The sequence below is a fragment of the Oncorhynchus nerka genome, linkage group LG26 (genome assembly GCF_034236695.1).
Source record: "Oncorhynchus nerka isolate Pitt River linkage group LG26, Oner_Uvic_2.0, whole genome shotgun sequence".
Classification (NCBI taxonomy): domain Eukaryota; kingdom Metazoa; phylum Chordata; class Actinopteri; order Salmoniformes; family Salmonidae; genus Oncorhynchus; species Oncorhynchus nerka.
The window spans coordinates 2,565,711-2,580,995 of NC_088421.1; the positions used below are offsets into that span (position 1 = coordinate 2,565,711).

The 15,285-nt window shown below is 43.2% G+C and overlaps 1 protein-coding gene across 1 annotated transcript; it reads right to left on the reverse strand.

Moving 5' to 3' along the window:
* Positions 1-922: 922 nt before the first annotated feature.
* LOC115110005 (fructose-bisphosphate aldolase A-like) lies at positions 923-12,702 on the reverse strand. The gene is made up of 8 exons (XM_029635312.2): positions 12,564-12,702; positions 11,232-11,350; positions 7,102-7,365; positions 6,692-6,852; positions 6,240-6,323; positions 5,599-5,773; positions 3,247-3,446; positions 923-1,418 (listed from the first exon to the last, which is right to left on the reverse strand). Exons 2-8 carry the CDS (start codon positions 11,341-11,343, stop codon positions 1,323-1,325), a joined length of 1,092 nt encoding a protein of 363 aa, XP_029491172.1. The 5' UTR covers positions 11,344-11,350; positions 12,564-12,702; the 3' UTR covers positions 923-1,322.
* Between the last annotated feature and the right edge of the window lie 2,583 nt (positions 12,703-15,285).

Below are 15,285 nucleotides of genomic sequence, written 5' to 3' on the forward strand. Positions count from 1 at the left end.
GCCGTTGGTATGTCTCTCTGCTGGTCAGTTTGTCCAGGTGGGAATCACGGGTTTCAGGAAAGGCTGCGGTAGAGAAGGCATCCCTGGAGTCTACACCCAGGTGGCCCGCTACATGGTTTTCATCCAGGAGATTAAACTCCGACACCAGGCTTCTGCTGAGGCCTAGGTCATCCTGACTGTTTATGAGACAGTAGTCCATCCCTCTTTTTATATTCTTCTTTATCTCAGATTAACCTAAATCTCTAACTTGTGACTTTTGTTTAAAGGGATAGTACGCAGTCTATGGACAAGGTATGACAGCAAGCCATGCTTTGTTTTTGTTTACCTTGTGTAGCTCAAAGAAGTTACTGATGAATGATATTGGGACTATTGACTTGGATTGAATTTGTGCCAGAAATGTGGAAACAGTGGCCAGGTAAACAAAACCAAAGCATGATCGCTGTCATACCGTGTCCATAGACTGATTAAAGGGTAAGGAAACCAATATGTCATTTTGTAATTAAGGTGAACTATCCCTTTAAATAATGCATTGACATCCTTTTAAAGCTGCATATTGCTATTGATTGTGAGTGATCTACTCGTTGATTCCTGACTGTGACAATTCATACTGCAATAATTAGCTAGTCAACCTGTGTGTGAGTCTGTTGTTTTAACTGCTGTCAGAGATTGATATTGTGACTGTTCAAATGTGTTACTCATTGCCGGTCGGTCGGCATCTACAATACTGTACTCCTTACTGTACTCCTTAGACGAATGTGTATCGTCTTTTCTCATGTTTTTACGGCTACAGCATGACATGCTGTGAATCCCCAAGCATTTTCTGACCCTGTTGTCACTGATAATGGTAGTTACACCCCCATCTAGCAGTCTCATTAGAGCATGCCGTCTGCCCAAACCCAAAACATGATAGCACAAAAGTGCATTTAGTGAATATGATTCTTTATTTTCTATTTCCAGTGTATAGAATCTCATACATTAATAATATACTCTACAAGGTCTTCCTCCAGAGTTTTTTTTTCAGTCAAGAGAAGAAGGCACATGTACTTAGGAATCATCAAGAAGACAACACTGAATCACGAGGGATAGTCACAGGGGAGGATATTGTAAGCAGAGAGGGGGGTTGAGTGCTAAAATGTTAAAATAACTGACGAGACACACTTAACTTTCCTGCACTAGACAATAAGATAACAGTGACATCACAAAGCCCAAAGAAAAAAGAAGTGGAAGAGGGAAAGAGTTAAAAAAAAAAAAAGGGTAACAGCTGAGTGGATAGTGTGGGGAAATGTGGGTGTGGTTTGATATCGAAAGGGGTGGGTCCATACTTAATAGGCATGGTTGGCCACATAGAGGGATTCTCCGCCGGCGGCGCCCTTGTCTCCAGAGGAAACATACTTGCCCTGACAGGCCTTGCTGTTGTTCTGTAAATGAGAGAGATAGAGAGGGAGAGAGAGAAAGAAAGAGTGAGAGAGGGTTTGGGAAAGAGAGAAGAATGTAAGCCGGAGAGAGAGAGAGAGAAAGTGGAAGAAAGATAAAAGACAACAATTAGTACAGACCCTCTGTCTCCCCACACAAGGACATACCGAGCCTTAGCTCCACTTCCTCTTGCTATCTCATTGCTGTAGGAACATTAGCTACGCACCCCATGGCCTTCCTTTATTAGGTTTATACGGTGTGTCTAGGACTGTCTAGGACCTTATCCTAGAGACTGTAGTCCAGGGCTATGCAACACGCCTTCTGTACAATATACAGTAGTGTACATGTGATGGCAGATTTTGAAAAAACAAATGGCCAACACATTTATAGGCTCCAAACCATCATGATATCATTCTGTCAAGTAGGCCTACTTTGGAGTCAATATTTAATTGGGAAGGTTTTTGGGAAAAGACTGTTTTGGCATTCCTAACTGGCTACACAACACATGGGCGCACACAAACAAGCGTTACTTCTTCAGAGAGTTACAGGAAATACGAATCAGCGATGCATTCTTTTTATGAATTCTGAAAAACTGGTTTCATTTAACTACTCTACCGCTGTCGTTCATCTGTACGCTGCTCCATGGGACAACCAGTTATTTGAGCTGCACGCTTTCGCTGCCCGACAGACTACATTTTTTTCAATCATGTCATTAACTGTTTCATCCCTCCCCTATAATACCACATTAAGTCAATTCAAGTGATTGAACTGAAAAACAAACCTCTGCTACGAACTCCCTATCAAGCATTTTTGCTCGATTTGTGTCGGCTTTCTTGTGGCGGTAATCGCAGAAAAAAGAAACTCTCTCCTACCTGAGCTCACATACAGGCTTGAGAGCATTACCCTTTTGCTTAGCCACCTAACATCATTATGTAAAAGTAGATCATGATGACTATGAAACAAGTGATGTTCATGCGGTGGCGCCGCCAGATGTTTGCAGCTGCGATTGGCTGATGTTAGCAGCTCTGATTGGCTGTATGTTGAAGGATATTAATTGACAGCACTTCATGGGCAGGACTACAGGAAAACAGATTCTCCTACTGGAGAATATTGACTAGAATATTGAGGGCTCATTTTGGCACAAAACATATACTTTTGTCAGATTTTTAAAACTTAATGTTCAGAATTTATCCAGGGGGTGGACTGAGATAGTCTAGCAGTTAGGGCCACATATATACAGTGTTGACGTGGATCCAAATCCAGCCCACGCCCTTCTGGCACAAACTTCTCTCCAATCTTTCTAGTCTTTCTCTCACCGTCTCTAACCCCCCCAAAAAACATTTTTTATTTGTATTTTTAAATCAAAAGCACATTATAAATGTATAAACTGGCAGCTAGTTGAATAGCCCTGCTGTAGTTTGTTATCACAGAGGGTCACAATAATTCTAAGAACCTTGTGATGTAATGCCCAAGTATTCACTGCTACTGTTGAACTGTTGAACTATGCACAAAGTACCATCACGCTTACTATATAAATGCCTTAACCTGACTCTGAGAATGTTGACAGCTGTGCTGCATTAGGGTCACTTCATAAATTAGTAATATCTTTGGGAAGTTATTAGTTAAAAGTTAATCTTGGAATACTTTACTTGCCCGGTGCAAGGGAACAAATAGAATAATTCCGAAAGTGCAAAGCCCGCCCATCTAACACTCAAGGTAGGCAGGCTCAATGAAACGCTCAATCAAAGTATTAGAAAGAAAACAAATACTACTATTTGAATGCCACCCTTCGTATCTCCCTCCCTCATGTTCTTCTCTCTGTGTGGGTCATACCAGGGCTCTCTTGATGAACTCCTCCTGGCAGGCCTTGCCGTTCTCTGGCTTGCCTCCCCAGGCCTTGAGGGCGGAGGCCTGCAGGGCGCGGCCGTAGGAGAAGGTGATGGCCCAGGGCCGGTGAAGGGGACACTGGTTCATGGCATTCAGGTTGATGGAGGCTTCTTCCTCAGACTGGCCGCCAGACAGGAAGGTGATGCCTGGGGAAGGACGGAGGGAGGGAGACAGGGAGAGGAAGGGTAAGATAAGAGGAGGAGATGTGTGTCGGGGAGAAGGGTTTGTGTGTGTGTGTGTGGAAAGTAGAGTGAGTGTGTGTGCGTGTAAAGGATGTCATGTTGCTTGCTTAGTGAGTACCACTTCCTCCCGATTCGGAACATACCTGGCTCGAAACCGGGACCTCTGCTTCACAAACACACATGACCTTCCTCCCTCAAGCATCTCTGCGGGTTGCGCCACTCAAAAGCTAGCTCTTGAGTGGCAAAAGTGTGGACACTTAAGGCTGAGGAGGAAGTTTCACACATCGCCATGTGCTACACGTGTGTGCATGCACGTGTGTGTGTGTGTGTATCTCCATATTTATGTATGTCAAAAGATTGGACACACCTACTCGTTCCAGGGTTTTTCTTTTTTTTAAACTATTTTCTACATTGTAGAATAATAGTGAAGACATCAAAACTATGAAATAACACATATGGAATCAGGTAGTAACCAAAAAAGTGTTAAAAAAATATTTTATATTTGAGATTCTTCAAAGTAGCCACCCGTTGCCTTGATGACAGCTTTGCACACTCTTGGTATTCTCTCATGAGGTAAAACATTTCAACTAACAGGTGTGCCTTCTTAAAAGTTCATTTGTGGAATTTCTTTCCATCTGAATGCATTTGAGCCAATCAGTTGTGTTATTATAAGGTAGGGGTGGTATACAGAAGATAGCCCTATTTGGTAAAAGACCAAGTCCATATTATGGCAAGAACAGCTCAAATAAGCAAAGAGAAACAACAGTCCATCATTACTTCAAGACATGAAGGTCAGTCAATAGGGAAAATGTCAAGAACTTTTCAACTTTCTTCAGGTGCAGTCACAAAAACCATTGAGCGCTATGATGAACCTGGCTCTCATGAGGACCGCCACAGGAAGATCCAAAGTTACCTCTGCTGCAGAGGATAAGTCCATTAGAGTTACCAGCCTCAGAAATTGCAGCCCAAATAAATGCATCACAAAGTTCAAGTAACAGACACATCTCAACATCAACTGTTCAGAGTGAATCAGGCCTTCATGGTCGAATTGCTGCAAAGAAAACACTACTAAAGGACACCAATAAGAAAAAAAGACTTGCTTGGGCCAAGAAACATGAGCAATGGACATTAGACCGGTGGAAATCTGTCCTTTGGTCTGATGAGTCCAAATTTGAGATTTCTGGTTCCAACCGCCGTGTCTTTGTGAGATGCAGAGTAGGTGAACGGATGATCTCTGCATGTGATCTCCGTGAAGCATGGAGGAGGTGTGCTGGTGCTTTGCTGGTGAAACTGTCAGTGATTTATTTAGAAATCAAGGCACACTTAACCAGCTACCACAGCATTTTGCAGCGATACGCCATCCCATCTGGTTTGTGCTTACTGGGACTATTATTTGTTTTACAACAGGACAATGATCCAACACACCTCCAGGCTGTGTAAGGGCTATTTGACCAAGAAGGAGAGTGATGGAGTGCTGCATCAGATGACCTGGCCTCCACAATCACCCAACCTCAACCCAATTGAAATGGTTTGGGATGTGTTGGACGGCAGAGTGAAGGAAAAGCAGCCAACAAGTGCTCAGCATATGTGGGAACTCCTTCAAGACTGTTGGAAAAGCATTCCAGGTGAAGCTGGTTGAGAGAATACCAAGTGTGCAAAGCTGTTATCAAGGCAAAGGGTGATTACTTTGAAGAATCTCAAATATAAAATATATTTAGATTTGTTTAACACTTTTTTATGTTACTACATCATTCCATGTGTTATTTCATAGTTTTGATGTCTTCACTATTATTCTACAATGCAGAAAATAGTCCAAATTAAGAAAAACCCTTGAATGAGTAGGTGTTCTAAAACTTTGACCGGTAGTGTATGTACTGCATATAACGTCAATGGAGTGCGTTAAGTGAGATCTTCGAGATTTCTTCTTCATTCTTGGAAAATGACTAGTTCTGAAACCTAACGTTTCTCTGTCTCGTCATTTGACCCTATTAATTCAGGTATGTAATGTGCAAAAGTGCAATATGACTTTTTTAAAATAATATTGAGGTAGGTGTGTCCAAGCGAGTAGGTGTGTCCAAACGTTTTGACTGTTCCTGTGTATGTCTCTCCTTCTCACCAGGCACGGCTGGGGGCACGGTGCGGCGCAGGGCGGTGACAGTTGCCATGGCTATCTCCTGGTTGTTAAACTTTTGGGAGCAGGAGTGTCCAGGGGTGACCATGTTGGGCTTCAGCAGGGTGCCCTCCAGGTACACATGGTGGTCAGACAGAGCCTTATACACTGCAGCCAGAACCTGTGGGGGGAGGAGGGGGAGAGAGAAAGAGAGAGCGACCGGAAAAAGACAGGGGACAGAGAGTGAGAGACAAAGGAAACAGAAGAAATAGGGATGAGACCGACAGAAATAGTTAGAGGTGTTGAAATTGATTGAATGACTGATTGATCTAATGAGTGTTCCTATCCTACCCAGACTTAGCACGCTCTATTCCAATACCCACACTAAGGTTGCATTTACACATCAGACCAATTCTGATATTTTTTTCACTAGATTTTCACTCTTTTGACCAATCAGATCAGATCTGAACAGGATCCAATGTGAAAAAATCTGATGTGATTGGTCAAAAAATCAACTTTGTCAGAATTGGGCTTGCCTGTCTAAATTCAGCCAACTAGAATGAAGCTGACATGCATTTTAAGTGGCAAGCTAGAATGGCTATTGGAAGGTAGCCACTATTTTTCTGTTAGTCGGAGCGATCCCACACCTTCTCTGTGACATACTGGCAGCGCTTCAGGTCATGGTCTCCGTCAGGCAGGATCTCAGGCTCCACGATGGGCACAATGCCATGCTAGGGAAGGGCACAGGAGCATGGCAACCAGCGTCATGACTACAGAACAGACAATACAACTTTTCAATGGCACCGGAGTTCGCAACTTGGCACCCAAGCTAATTTGATTAACTTGGTGGTTAACTCTACAGCTACAGAGCAGGCTAAAATAACTACAACTCCTTGATAAGTAATTATAGTGGTAATATTGTTTTTCGAAGCCCAGATGTGAAACATTTACAATAAATAGATATTGTTTTGTGGAGATTGATGAAGAGTGGGTAATGATGTAACGTAAGCGTGAACTGTAGGGGCCAAGTGTGTGCCAACTCATTATATGTGTGCCAATATGTTCACACATGTTCAATGCGTGTTTCTGTGTGTCTCACCATCTGGCAGATGCTGGCGTAGCGCGCCAGGACGTTGGCGTTCTCCTTGATGGCCAGCTCTGAGGGGGTGGTGTCAGTGATCTTCAGCACACAACGCCACTTAGCAAAGTCAGCTCCGTCCTTTTTGTACTGGGCACACCGCTCGTACAGACCATCCAGACCTGAGGGAGAGAGACAGAGACATACAGAGAGAGCGAGAGACAGACAGACAGACAGACAGACAGACAGACAGACAGACAGACAGAAGAGGAGGTGGATATGTGTAACATTATGAAATAAACATGACTTGACACTTTGTTCCAGTTTCACTCTTGAAACCATCCCCTGAATACAATCTGCATATGTAGCAAAGTTGAGCTCAATTCTAGAGGTGAAAGGTCACCTAGACCCGGCCTGCCGTTGTCTCTCACCCTGAGTGGTGGTCTCTCCGTTGGTCCCGGCCAGGGGGACGACACCTTTGTCCACCTTGATGCCCACCACCATGTCTCTCTCCTTGATGAGCTGGGGGAACAGCTTGCCGTCATCTGTCTTCTGGTACAGGGTCTCATGGAAGAAGATGACCCCGCCGATGCATGGCTCTACGCGGTCGGCCGTGAAGAGGAGCTGGCGGTAAAGACGGCGGTTCTCCTCAGTGTTCTCAGCGTTGATGCTTTGGAAACGCTTGGCGACGCTGCCTGTTGGAATGAGGTTAAAAATGAATACGATAAATATAAAATATATACAGTGCATTCAGACCCCTTTCCTTTTTCCAAATGTTGTTACGTTTCAGCCTTCTTCTAAAATGTATTAAACAAAATAAAAATACCCATCAATCTACACACAATACACCATAATGACAAAGCGAAAACAGTTTTTTTTTTTTGAAATACCTTATTTACATAAGTATTTAGACCCTATGCTATGAGACTCGAAATTGAGCTCAGGTGCATCCTGTTTCCATTGATCATTCTTGAGATGTTTCTACAATTTGATTGAAGTCCACCGGTGATAAATTCAATTGATTGGACATTACTTGGAAAGGAACACACCTGTCTATATAAAGGGACCCACAGCTGACAGTGAATGTCAGAGCAAAAACCAAGCCATGAGGTCGAAGGAATTGTCCGTAGAGCTCTGAGACAGGATTGTGTCAAGGCAAGGATCTGGGGAAGGGTACCAAAAAATGTCTGCCGCATTGAAGGTCCCTAAGAACACAGCGGCCTCCATCATTCTTAAATGGACAAAATTTGGAACCACCAAGACTCTTCCTAGAGCTGGACACCCAGCCAAACTGAGCAATCAGGGGAGAGGGGTCTTGGTCAGGGAGGTTACCAAGAACCCGATGGTCACTCTGACAGAGCTCCAGAGTTCCTCTTTGGAGATGGGAGAACCTTCCAGAAGGACAACCATCTCTGCAGCACTCCATCAATCAGGCCTTTATGGTAGAGTGGCCAGATGTAAGTCACTCCTCAGTAAAAGGCACATGACAGCCTGCTTAGAGTTTGCAAAAATGCACCTAAAGGACTTTCAGTCTATGAGAAACAAGATTCTCTGATCTGATAAAACCAAGATTTAACTCTTTAGCCTGAATGCCAAGCGTCACATCTGGAGGAAACCTGGCACCATCCTTATGGTGAAGCATGATGGTGGCTGCATCATGATGTAGGCATGTTTTTCAACGGCAGGGACTGGGAGACTAATCAGGATTGAGAGAAAGGTGAATGGAGCAAAGTACAGAGAGAACGGTAGTGTATAAATATATATTTTTTTTAAGTATTCAGACCCTTTACTCAGTACTTTGTTGAAGCACCTTTGGCAGCGATTACAGCCTTGAGTCTTCTTTTGTATGACGCTACAAGCTTGGCACACCTGTATTTGGGGAGTTTCTCCCATTCTTCTCTGCAGATCCTCTCAAGCTCTGTCAGGTTGGATGGGGAGCGTCGCTGTACAGCTATTTTCAGGTCTCTCCAGAGATGTTCGATCAGGTTCAAGTCTGAGCCACTTAAGAACATTCAGAGACTTGTCCCGAAGCCACTCCTGCGTTGTCTTGGCTGTGTGCTTAGGGTCATTGTCCTGTTGGAAGGTGAATCTTCACCCAGTCTGAGGTCCTGAGCGCTCTGGAGAAGGTTTTCATCAAGGATCTCTGTACTTTTCTCCGTTCATCTATCTCTCTATCCTGAAAATTCTCCCAGTCCCTGCAGCTGAAAACATCCCCCCAGCATGATGCTGCCACCACAATGCTTCCCCGTAGGGATGGTATTGGCCAGGCGATGAGCAGTGCCTGGTTTCCTCCAGATGTGACATTTGGCATTCTGGCCAAAGAGTTCAAACTTGGTTTCATCATACCAGATCATCTTGTTTCTCATCATTTGAGAGTCCTTTAAGTGCATTTTGGCAAACTCTAAGCAGGCTGTCATGTGCCTAATACTGAGGAGTGGTTTCCGTCTGGCCACTCTACCATAAAGGCCTGATTGGTGGAGTGCTGCAGAGATGGTTGTCTTTCTGGAAGATTCTCCCATCTCGACAGAGGAACTCTGGAGATCTGTCAGAGTGACCATTGGGTTATTGGTCATCTCCACCTCCCCGATTGCTCAGTTTAGTCTTGGTGGTTCCAAACTTCTTTGATTGAAGAATAATGGAGGCCACTGTGTTCTCGAGGACCTTTAATGCTGCAGACATTTTTTGGTAACCTTCCCCAGATCTGTGACTCGACACAATCCTGTCTCGGAGCTACTGACAATTCCTTTGACCTCATGGCTTTTGCTCAGACATGCACTGTCAACAGTTGGACCTTATATAGACAAGTGTGTGCCTTTCCAAATCATGTCCAATCAATTGAATTTACCACAGGTGGACTCCAATCAAGTTGTAGAAAGAGCTTAAGGATGATCAATGGAAACAGGATGCACTCAATTTCGAGTCTCATAGCAAAGGTTCTGAATTACTTATGTAAATAAGGTATTTCAGTTTTTTTATTTGTAATACATTTGCAAAGATTTCTACAAACCTGTTTTCGCTTTGTCATTATGTGTGGAGATTGATGAGGGACAAAATGTAATTTAATCAATTATAGAATAAGGCTGTAACGTAACAAAACGTGGAAAAATCCATTCAGGTGTATTTTGTGGCTTTTGCCGAATGCGTTCTAATGATCTAAAATCAAGCTGTTGCAACTACCTGTAAACACACAGTCCAGTTCAAAGTGAATGATGGCAGGCCCGTGTGACAAATGGCTTGTTTGCATAAAGATCTACAGTAGCTATGATTAGCTATGGCACACTTGTCTATGTAGACCCTGATCCAGATGTTTTAAATGAGGTTTTATTTACTGCAGTGTCTATTAATTGTCCAAATGCACAGCCGCTTTCCTACTCTATATTGCTATAGAATTTTCACAAATGCCTTTTATTTTTATTTAACCTTTATTTAACTAGGCAAGTCAGTTAAGAATAAATTCATATTTACAATGACGGACTGCCCCGGCCAAACTCTAACCTGGATGACGCTGGTCCAATTGTGCGTTGCCCTATGAGACTCCCAATCATGGCCAGTTGTGATACAGCCTGGAATCCAACCAGGGTCTGTAGTGACGCCTCTACCACTGAGATGCAGTGCCTTAGACCTCTGTGCCACTCGGGAGCCTTACTATATGTAATTCCCAAACATTGTAAGAATTTATGAAAATGTCAAAATTACCATATTTAAGTGCTCGCTTGTCAGAATAAATAAATAAATAAAAGTGGCATATTCTTACTGGGGTGAATAAGAGCAGATTTTAAATAAGATTTCATGTTGGTAAAATGCTATTAGTTCCATTTTAATACATTCATAGATATGCAGCATAACCTAGTGTTACAGCAATTCCAAATCTCTACTTCCGTTAACAGGCTGGCCTTGTGACAAGAAGGTTCTTGTTTGAAGTGCAATACCATGCACAGACAAATCCCACAAAATCACCACTTAATAAATACTACATTTGGAAAACTGGCCTTGATGGCACCAAATTCTCCAAAGACATCTGTATTGTAAATTTGAATGGGAGGTTTAGTGCCAACATGCAGGGCAGTTTGCCAAGCCTTGTATTTCCAAGGCTCTTGGAAGGATGGAGGAACGTCACCATAGTAACAGCAGTGTGAACTTGGATGTTGTCATTCTCCCTTTCAGGGATTGGCACATTCTTCTATGTGTTATGTAAGTAGCCTACAGTGCCACTTGGGCAAGACTCTCTCAGTGGTAGGTTACATCTGAAGATGTGGTTTTGCTTGCAGACATTGTGAAATGTGATGGTAAGCGTTCAAATTGTGTTTAATACATTCTTATACCCTTCTCTCTCGGATAATAAACTGTTTTTACATGTAGGCCTTGTTATGTAGGGTAGATTGAGTTATGTAATAGTGCAATCTCTCTGTCTCTCTCTCTCGCGCTCTTTTGCTCTGCCTGTCTGGCAGTGTCAGTTATAGCCCCATTATAGGCCACCGTACACTATCGGTGATATGCCATGCATGAGTGTGTTTAGTGGGTGATCTGATCCGTGTGTGTGGACTCATCAACAGTCCCCTACCAGTAGACTCATCGGCAGCAAGGATTCCCTTGCCGGGAGCAACGATCTTCTGAGCAATATCACTGAGCTCCTTCTTCTGCTCCGTAGAGAGGAATGGGAATGAGTGAGGCATCGTGTCTCTGAGAGAGAGAGAGAGCAAAAGCAAGAGGGAGAGGGGAGGTGGGAGTGAGGGAGAGAGGGGAGGGGTGAGGGAGATGAATGAGGGAGACATGGAGAGAAATCACTGTTATGAATCTTTATGTTGAAAGGATTATAGATTCAGCGTTTGTAGCAAGATGGTTAATCCCCACTGACGCAATCAACTGTCATAGCAGCATCATAAGGCTGTAATACACTCCAATGGCGACCGGTTCGTACATTAAACATTCTCCATGCAAGCTGCAAAGAATTCAATTTCCTCCTTAAGTAGATTTAATGGCGAGACGGCAAAATTGGGCGAAATATACGCACTACGAACCTGTTGCCGGGGGACGCGAGTGTATTAGGTACCGTCTGTGTACATCAAGCCCAGACGATACAGTAGATATACGCCATTAGCAGCTGCACAGGCTAGTTATCAAGCTGAGACTCCCAATATAACCTTGGTCTGCCTATGTGCGCCATCAGAGGAGTCCGTCCGATTTCTCAAACAAAAGCATCTCACAAATTCTGGTGAGCATTTCAACAGTGAAAAACAACATGAAGCTAGCTTCAAATCGCATTATACATCCAAATCTTCCCTTATAGTCGGTGCGTGGAGTTTTCACATACCGTGCGTACGTGAGGGATTCGCTTTTGGCATCCGTTGATGTAGGCGTGTACACGACGTTCTGATTGTCTTTTGGGGAGCGCTTGTGTGATATTTCTGGATTTATTTGCCCGCTATGAACAGTTTACATAATATGCGCGTTATTTCATACTAGGTCCCGGCAAGTATTACAGGCAGATAGCCTAGTGGTTAGAGCATTGGGCCAATAACCGAAAGGTTGCCAGATCGAATCCCCGAGCCGACAAGGTAAAACTCTTGTCGTTCTGTCTCTGAACAAGACAGTTAACCCACTGTTCTGGCCGTTATTATGAATGTGTTCTTAACTGACTTGCCTAGTTAAATAAATACAATTAAAATACTTCCGCGTCTGTCCTTGCCATTGCATCCGTATGACCTTGTAATACATTGGGAGTTGCCGGATAGGAAGAGTCACACGTAAGAGTCATATTTCAACTACAGACATGAAATACGACATCATATATATGACATATTTAGCTTGAGGCTTATACATACATCAATACAGTAATGTCTGATGGAAACGACATTTTACATAACAAATTATTAGTTGATGAGAAAAAACTTACCAGTTTATCTGCGCAAAAGATAATAGTGCAAAAGCTGTAACTTTACGGTTTTAAGGGGGAAGAGATGAGTTCTGTTGCAATATCATGCAATGAAGAAGGATGTCTAGTACTGTTAAATGTCAAGTGACCAGGGAAGGCCAGTGACGAAAAAGAGGGCCTTGCCCCAGGCCACGTACGGAGACTGTCCAATCAAAACTCACGATGAAAGATTGACATATCATTCCATCCATTGTCTGGAGAAAACGTTTTTTCTGTGACAGTGGTTGGCTCACTTGCATCCAAGTGCCGTTCTTTTGAATGACGGAAGAGAAAGAAGGCGTGTTTTAGGAATAAAGGGGTGGAAAGATTTGCGATCATGTACGTGAGAGATCTCACGTGCACAATGCATGCTCAATACGTGCCTGTGATATACTGCCACTGCAGAAAGGCACTACTTTGTGGTGGTGCCGCAATGAAGCCAGACTGCACCACAGAAGCGGCACTATCCTCAATCTAGACCTACTATGAATGAATAAGCCTTTTCAATTGAAACCTCAGGGATGTTATGTTGCTGCAGATTTGGCTCGAGACTTCATAATGATAGTTTACATGGAATAAGAATACACCTTGGTCATAATAATCAATTCAATTACTAGACCTACTATATATTATAAATACAATATGATGACAAGATGTACAGAACACTACTGGCAGCAAAGCTATTCAAAATACATTATATTATAGACACTGTAGGCAGCGCTAAACTATAGCATTGTCATGTTCAATGTGCATCATCATCATCACCATTCATTACTTCATTGTCTCCCTCTTTCAAATTTGGTTTCTAATTCTGCTCTCCTTCGCTTCCTTTACCCATACCTCCATCCACGTCACCCATCCCTCCCTCCATGTTACTGGTGTGAAACATGATGTGCTAGTTTAGTTTGGCCATGTTGATGTTCAGCCTTAGCCTCCATTGGTACGACATGGAACACAGCAAGGGTTCACATTCAGCCCCATCATCACACATTGTAACAACAATTCCTAAACATTTCAGAAACTCTGCCTTGGTAGTATTGATTTCAGTCGTTGTGTGATATGACCTTCCTCTGGCGCAGTCAGACCACCATATTGCATAATACACCCTGGCTCGCTGTGCTACCCAGGGGACCACAGACTGACCAATGCTCTTTCCACAGGGAGACACTCTTTTCAAGGCATTTCGATACAAAGTTCATTTAGTAGCAGGTTAGGAGAGCATTTTCGATAACCCTGACCCCTTTCCTTATTTTAACCTGTCTCCTAACCTTCTATGTTAATTCTCCCAACCTGCTGTGTAAGTTCTCCTAACCTGATACAAAAAAGTAACTTTGAAATCAAAGTGCTGTGAAGAGTGTTTCCTGTTTCCACAGAGGCCGAAAGGTGGAGTGTGTATCAATCCTGTGTGTGTGTGTGTGTGTGTGTGTGTGTAATTGTGGGGAGTTGGCACTGCAGCGATAAGTCTGTGTGAATAGTACTGTTATTCATTGCTAACCTTCACCTCTTCAGGATGAGTTGGATTCACCGCATGTCTGTCTACAATGGTCACGGCATCCAGTTTACAAGGCTGCCCCTTTTCTCGCATCCTTCGGACACCGTGTCAAACACCAGAGGCCAGAATATAGCAGATTTAGTAGTAGCATAATGGGAATCCTTGGAAGTATCGCTGTTCCTCATAGAATGTACTAGGTAGAACCCAAAATGTACACTACTGTTCCAATGGAAGGTCAGGTGGTTTGTCAAACATCCGCTTGGTCTATTGAATATGAACACCATAAGCCTGACTAAACAGTTTTCCTGTCCCACATCAGGTTGACTCAGTAAAAGCAGGAACTTAATCTCATACCTATTAAATGGAGTTGTCCCAAATTACTTGAAGTTGCCCCCAAATACTACATAGAACATGGGATTTTAACCCCTTTGGGAGAAATATCTTAATTACATGTAACAATTCAAAGTTAGTTCCTTAATGCTACCAAAGTACATGTTTTTGTCACAATTAAATGCAAAGTGTTGCTAAATATTGGGAAACAACATCCGGATAACCAACATGTCTTAGCTTGCATGGATTGCATGCACCATCCAAAATACATTTGATAGTGTTGGATCATGTTGTCATTTGGTTGGCAGGCTCTCAACTTTTCAACACATATATAAATCACTGTTGTTTATAAACATGGCAGCATTAAACATGGCATACATGAGCTCAAAAGATGGCATAGCCTCAGTAACACAATACAGCTTCTAGCCCGGTCCCACTGCATGTGCTGTAACGTCAGCGAACTATACATCAAAAGACTACATGATTGGCTATAGAAGAGTAGTATGCATGGGACGAGGCTACAATACCATTCACATTCTGTATAGTCTGCAGAGTGACACAAAATACACAGAGAGGGCTATGGTCAATGCCTCCTACATTTTCTGAGGTGGAGGTATAAGAAGACTTGTGAGAGAGGGAAAGAAGACGATCTGGAGAACGTCTGCAGTGCCCCTCTAGGCCCACATGGCTAGTATTTATTCTCTGTTCATGACCTTTGACATTTGGCCAGCATAGCTAATCTTAGTAGGCGATGGAAACACACACAGCAACTAGAGAAGGGCATAGCGGCCTTCACAAACACAGAACAAAGGGAATGCATGAGAGGCGGCGTTGAAAAGGAGGGAAAGGTTATAGATACAGAGTCCGAGAGAAACAGAAAGA

What these genes read in the sequence shown, in the direction of transcription:
- LOC115110005 (XM_029635312.2), bottom strand. Translation starts at nt 11,343, where the DNA reads ATGCCTCACTCATTCCCATTCCTCTCTACGGAGCAGAAGAAGGAGCTC. An exon ending in TGCTGCCGATGAGTCTACTG is followed by an intron (nt 7,366 to 11,231) that starts GTAGGGGACTGT and finishes TCATTCCAACAG; the next exon opens with GCAGCGTCGCCAAGCGTTTC. An exon ending in ACGCCAGCATCTGCCAGATG is followed by an intron (nt 6,324 to 6,691) that starts GTGAGACACACA and finishes GCCCTTCCCTAG; the next exon opens with CATGGCATTGTGCCCATCGT.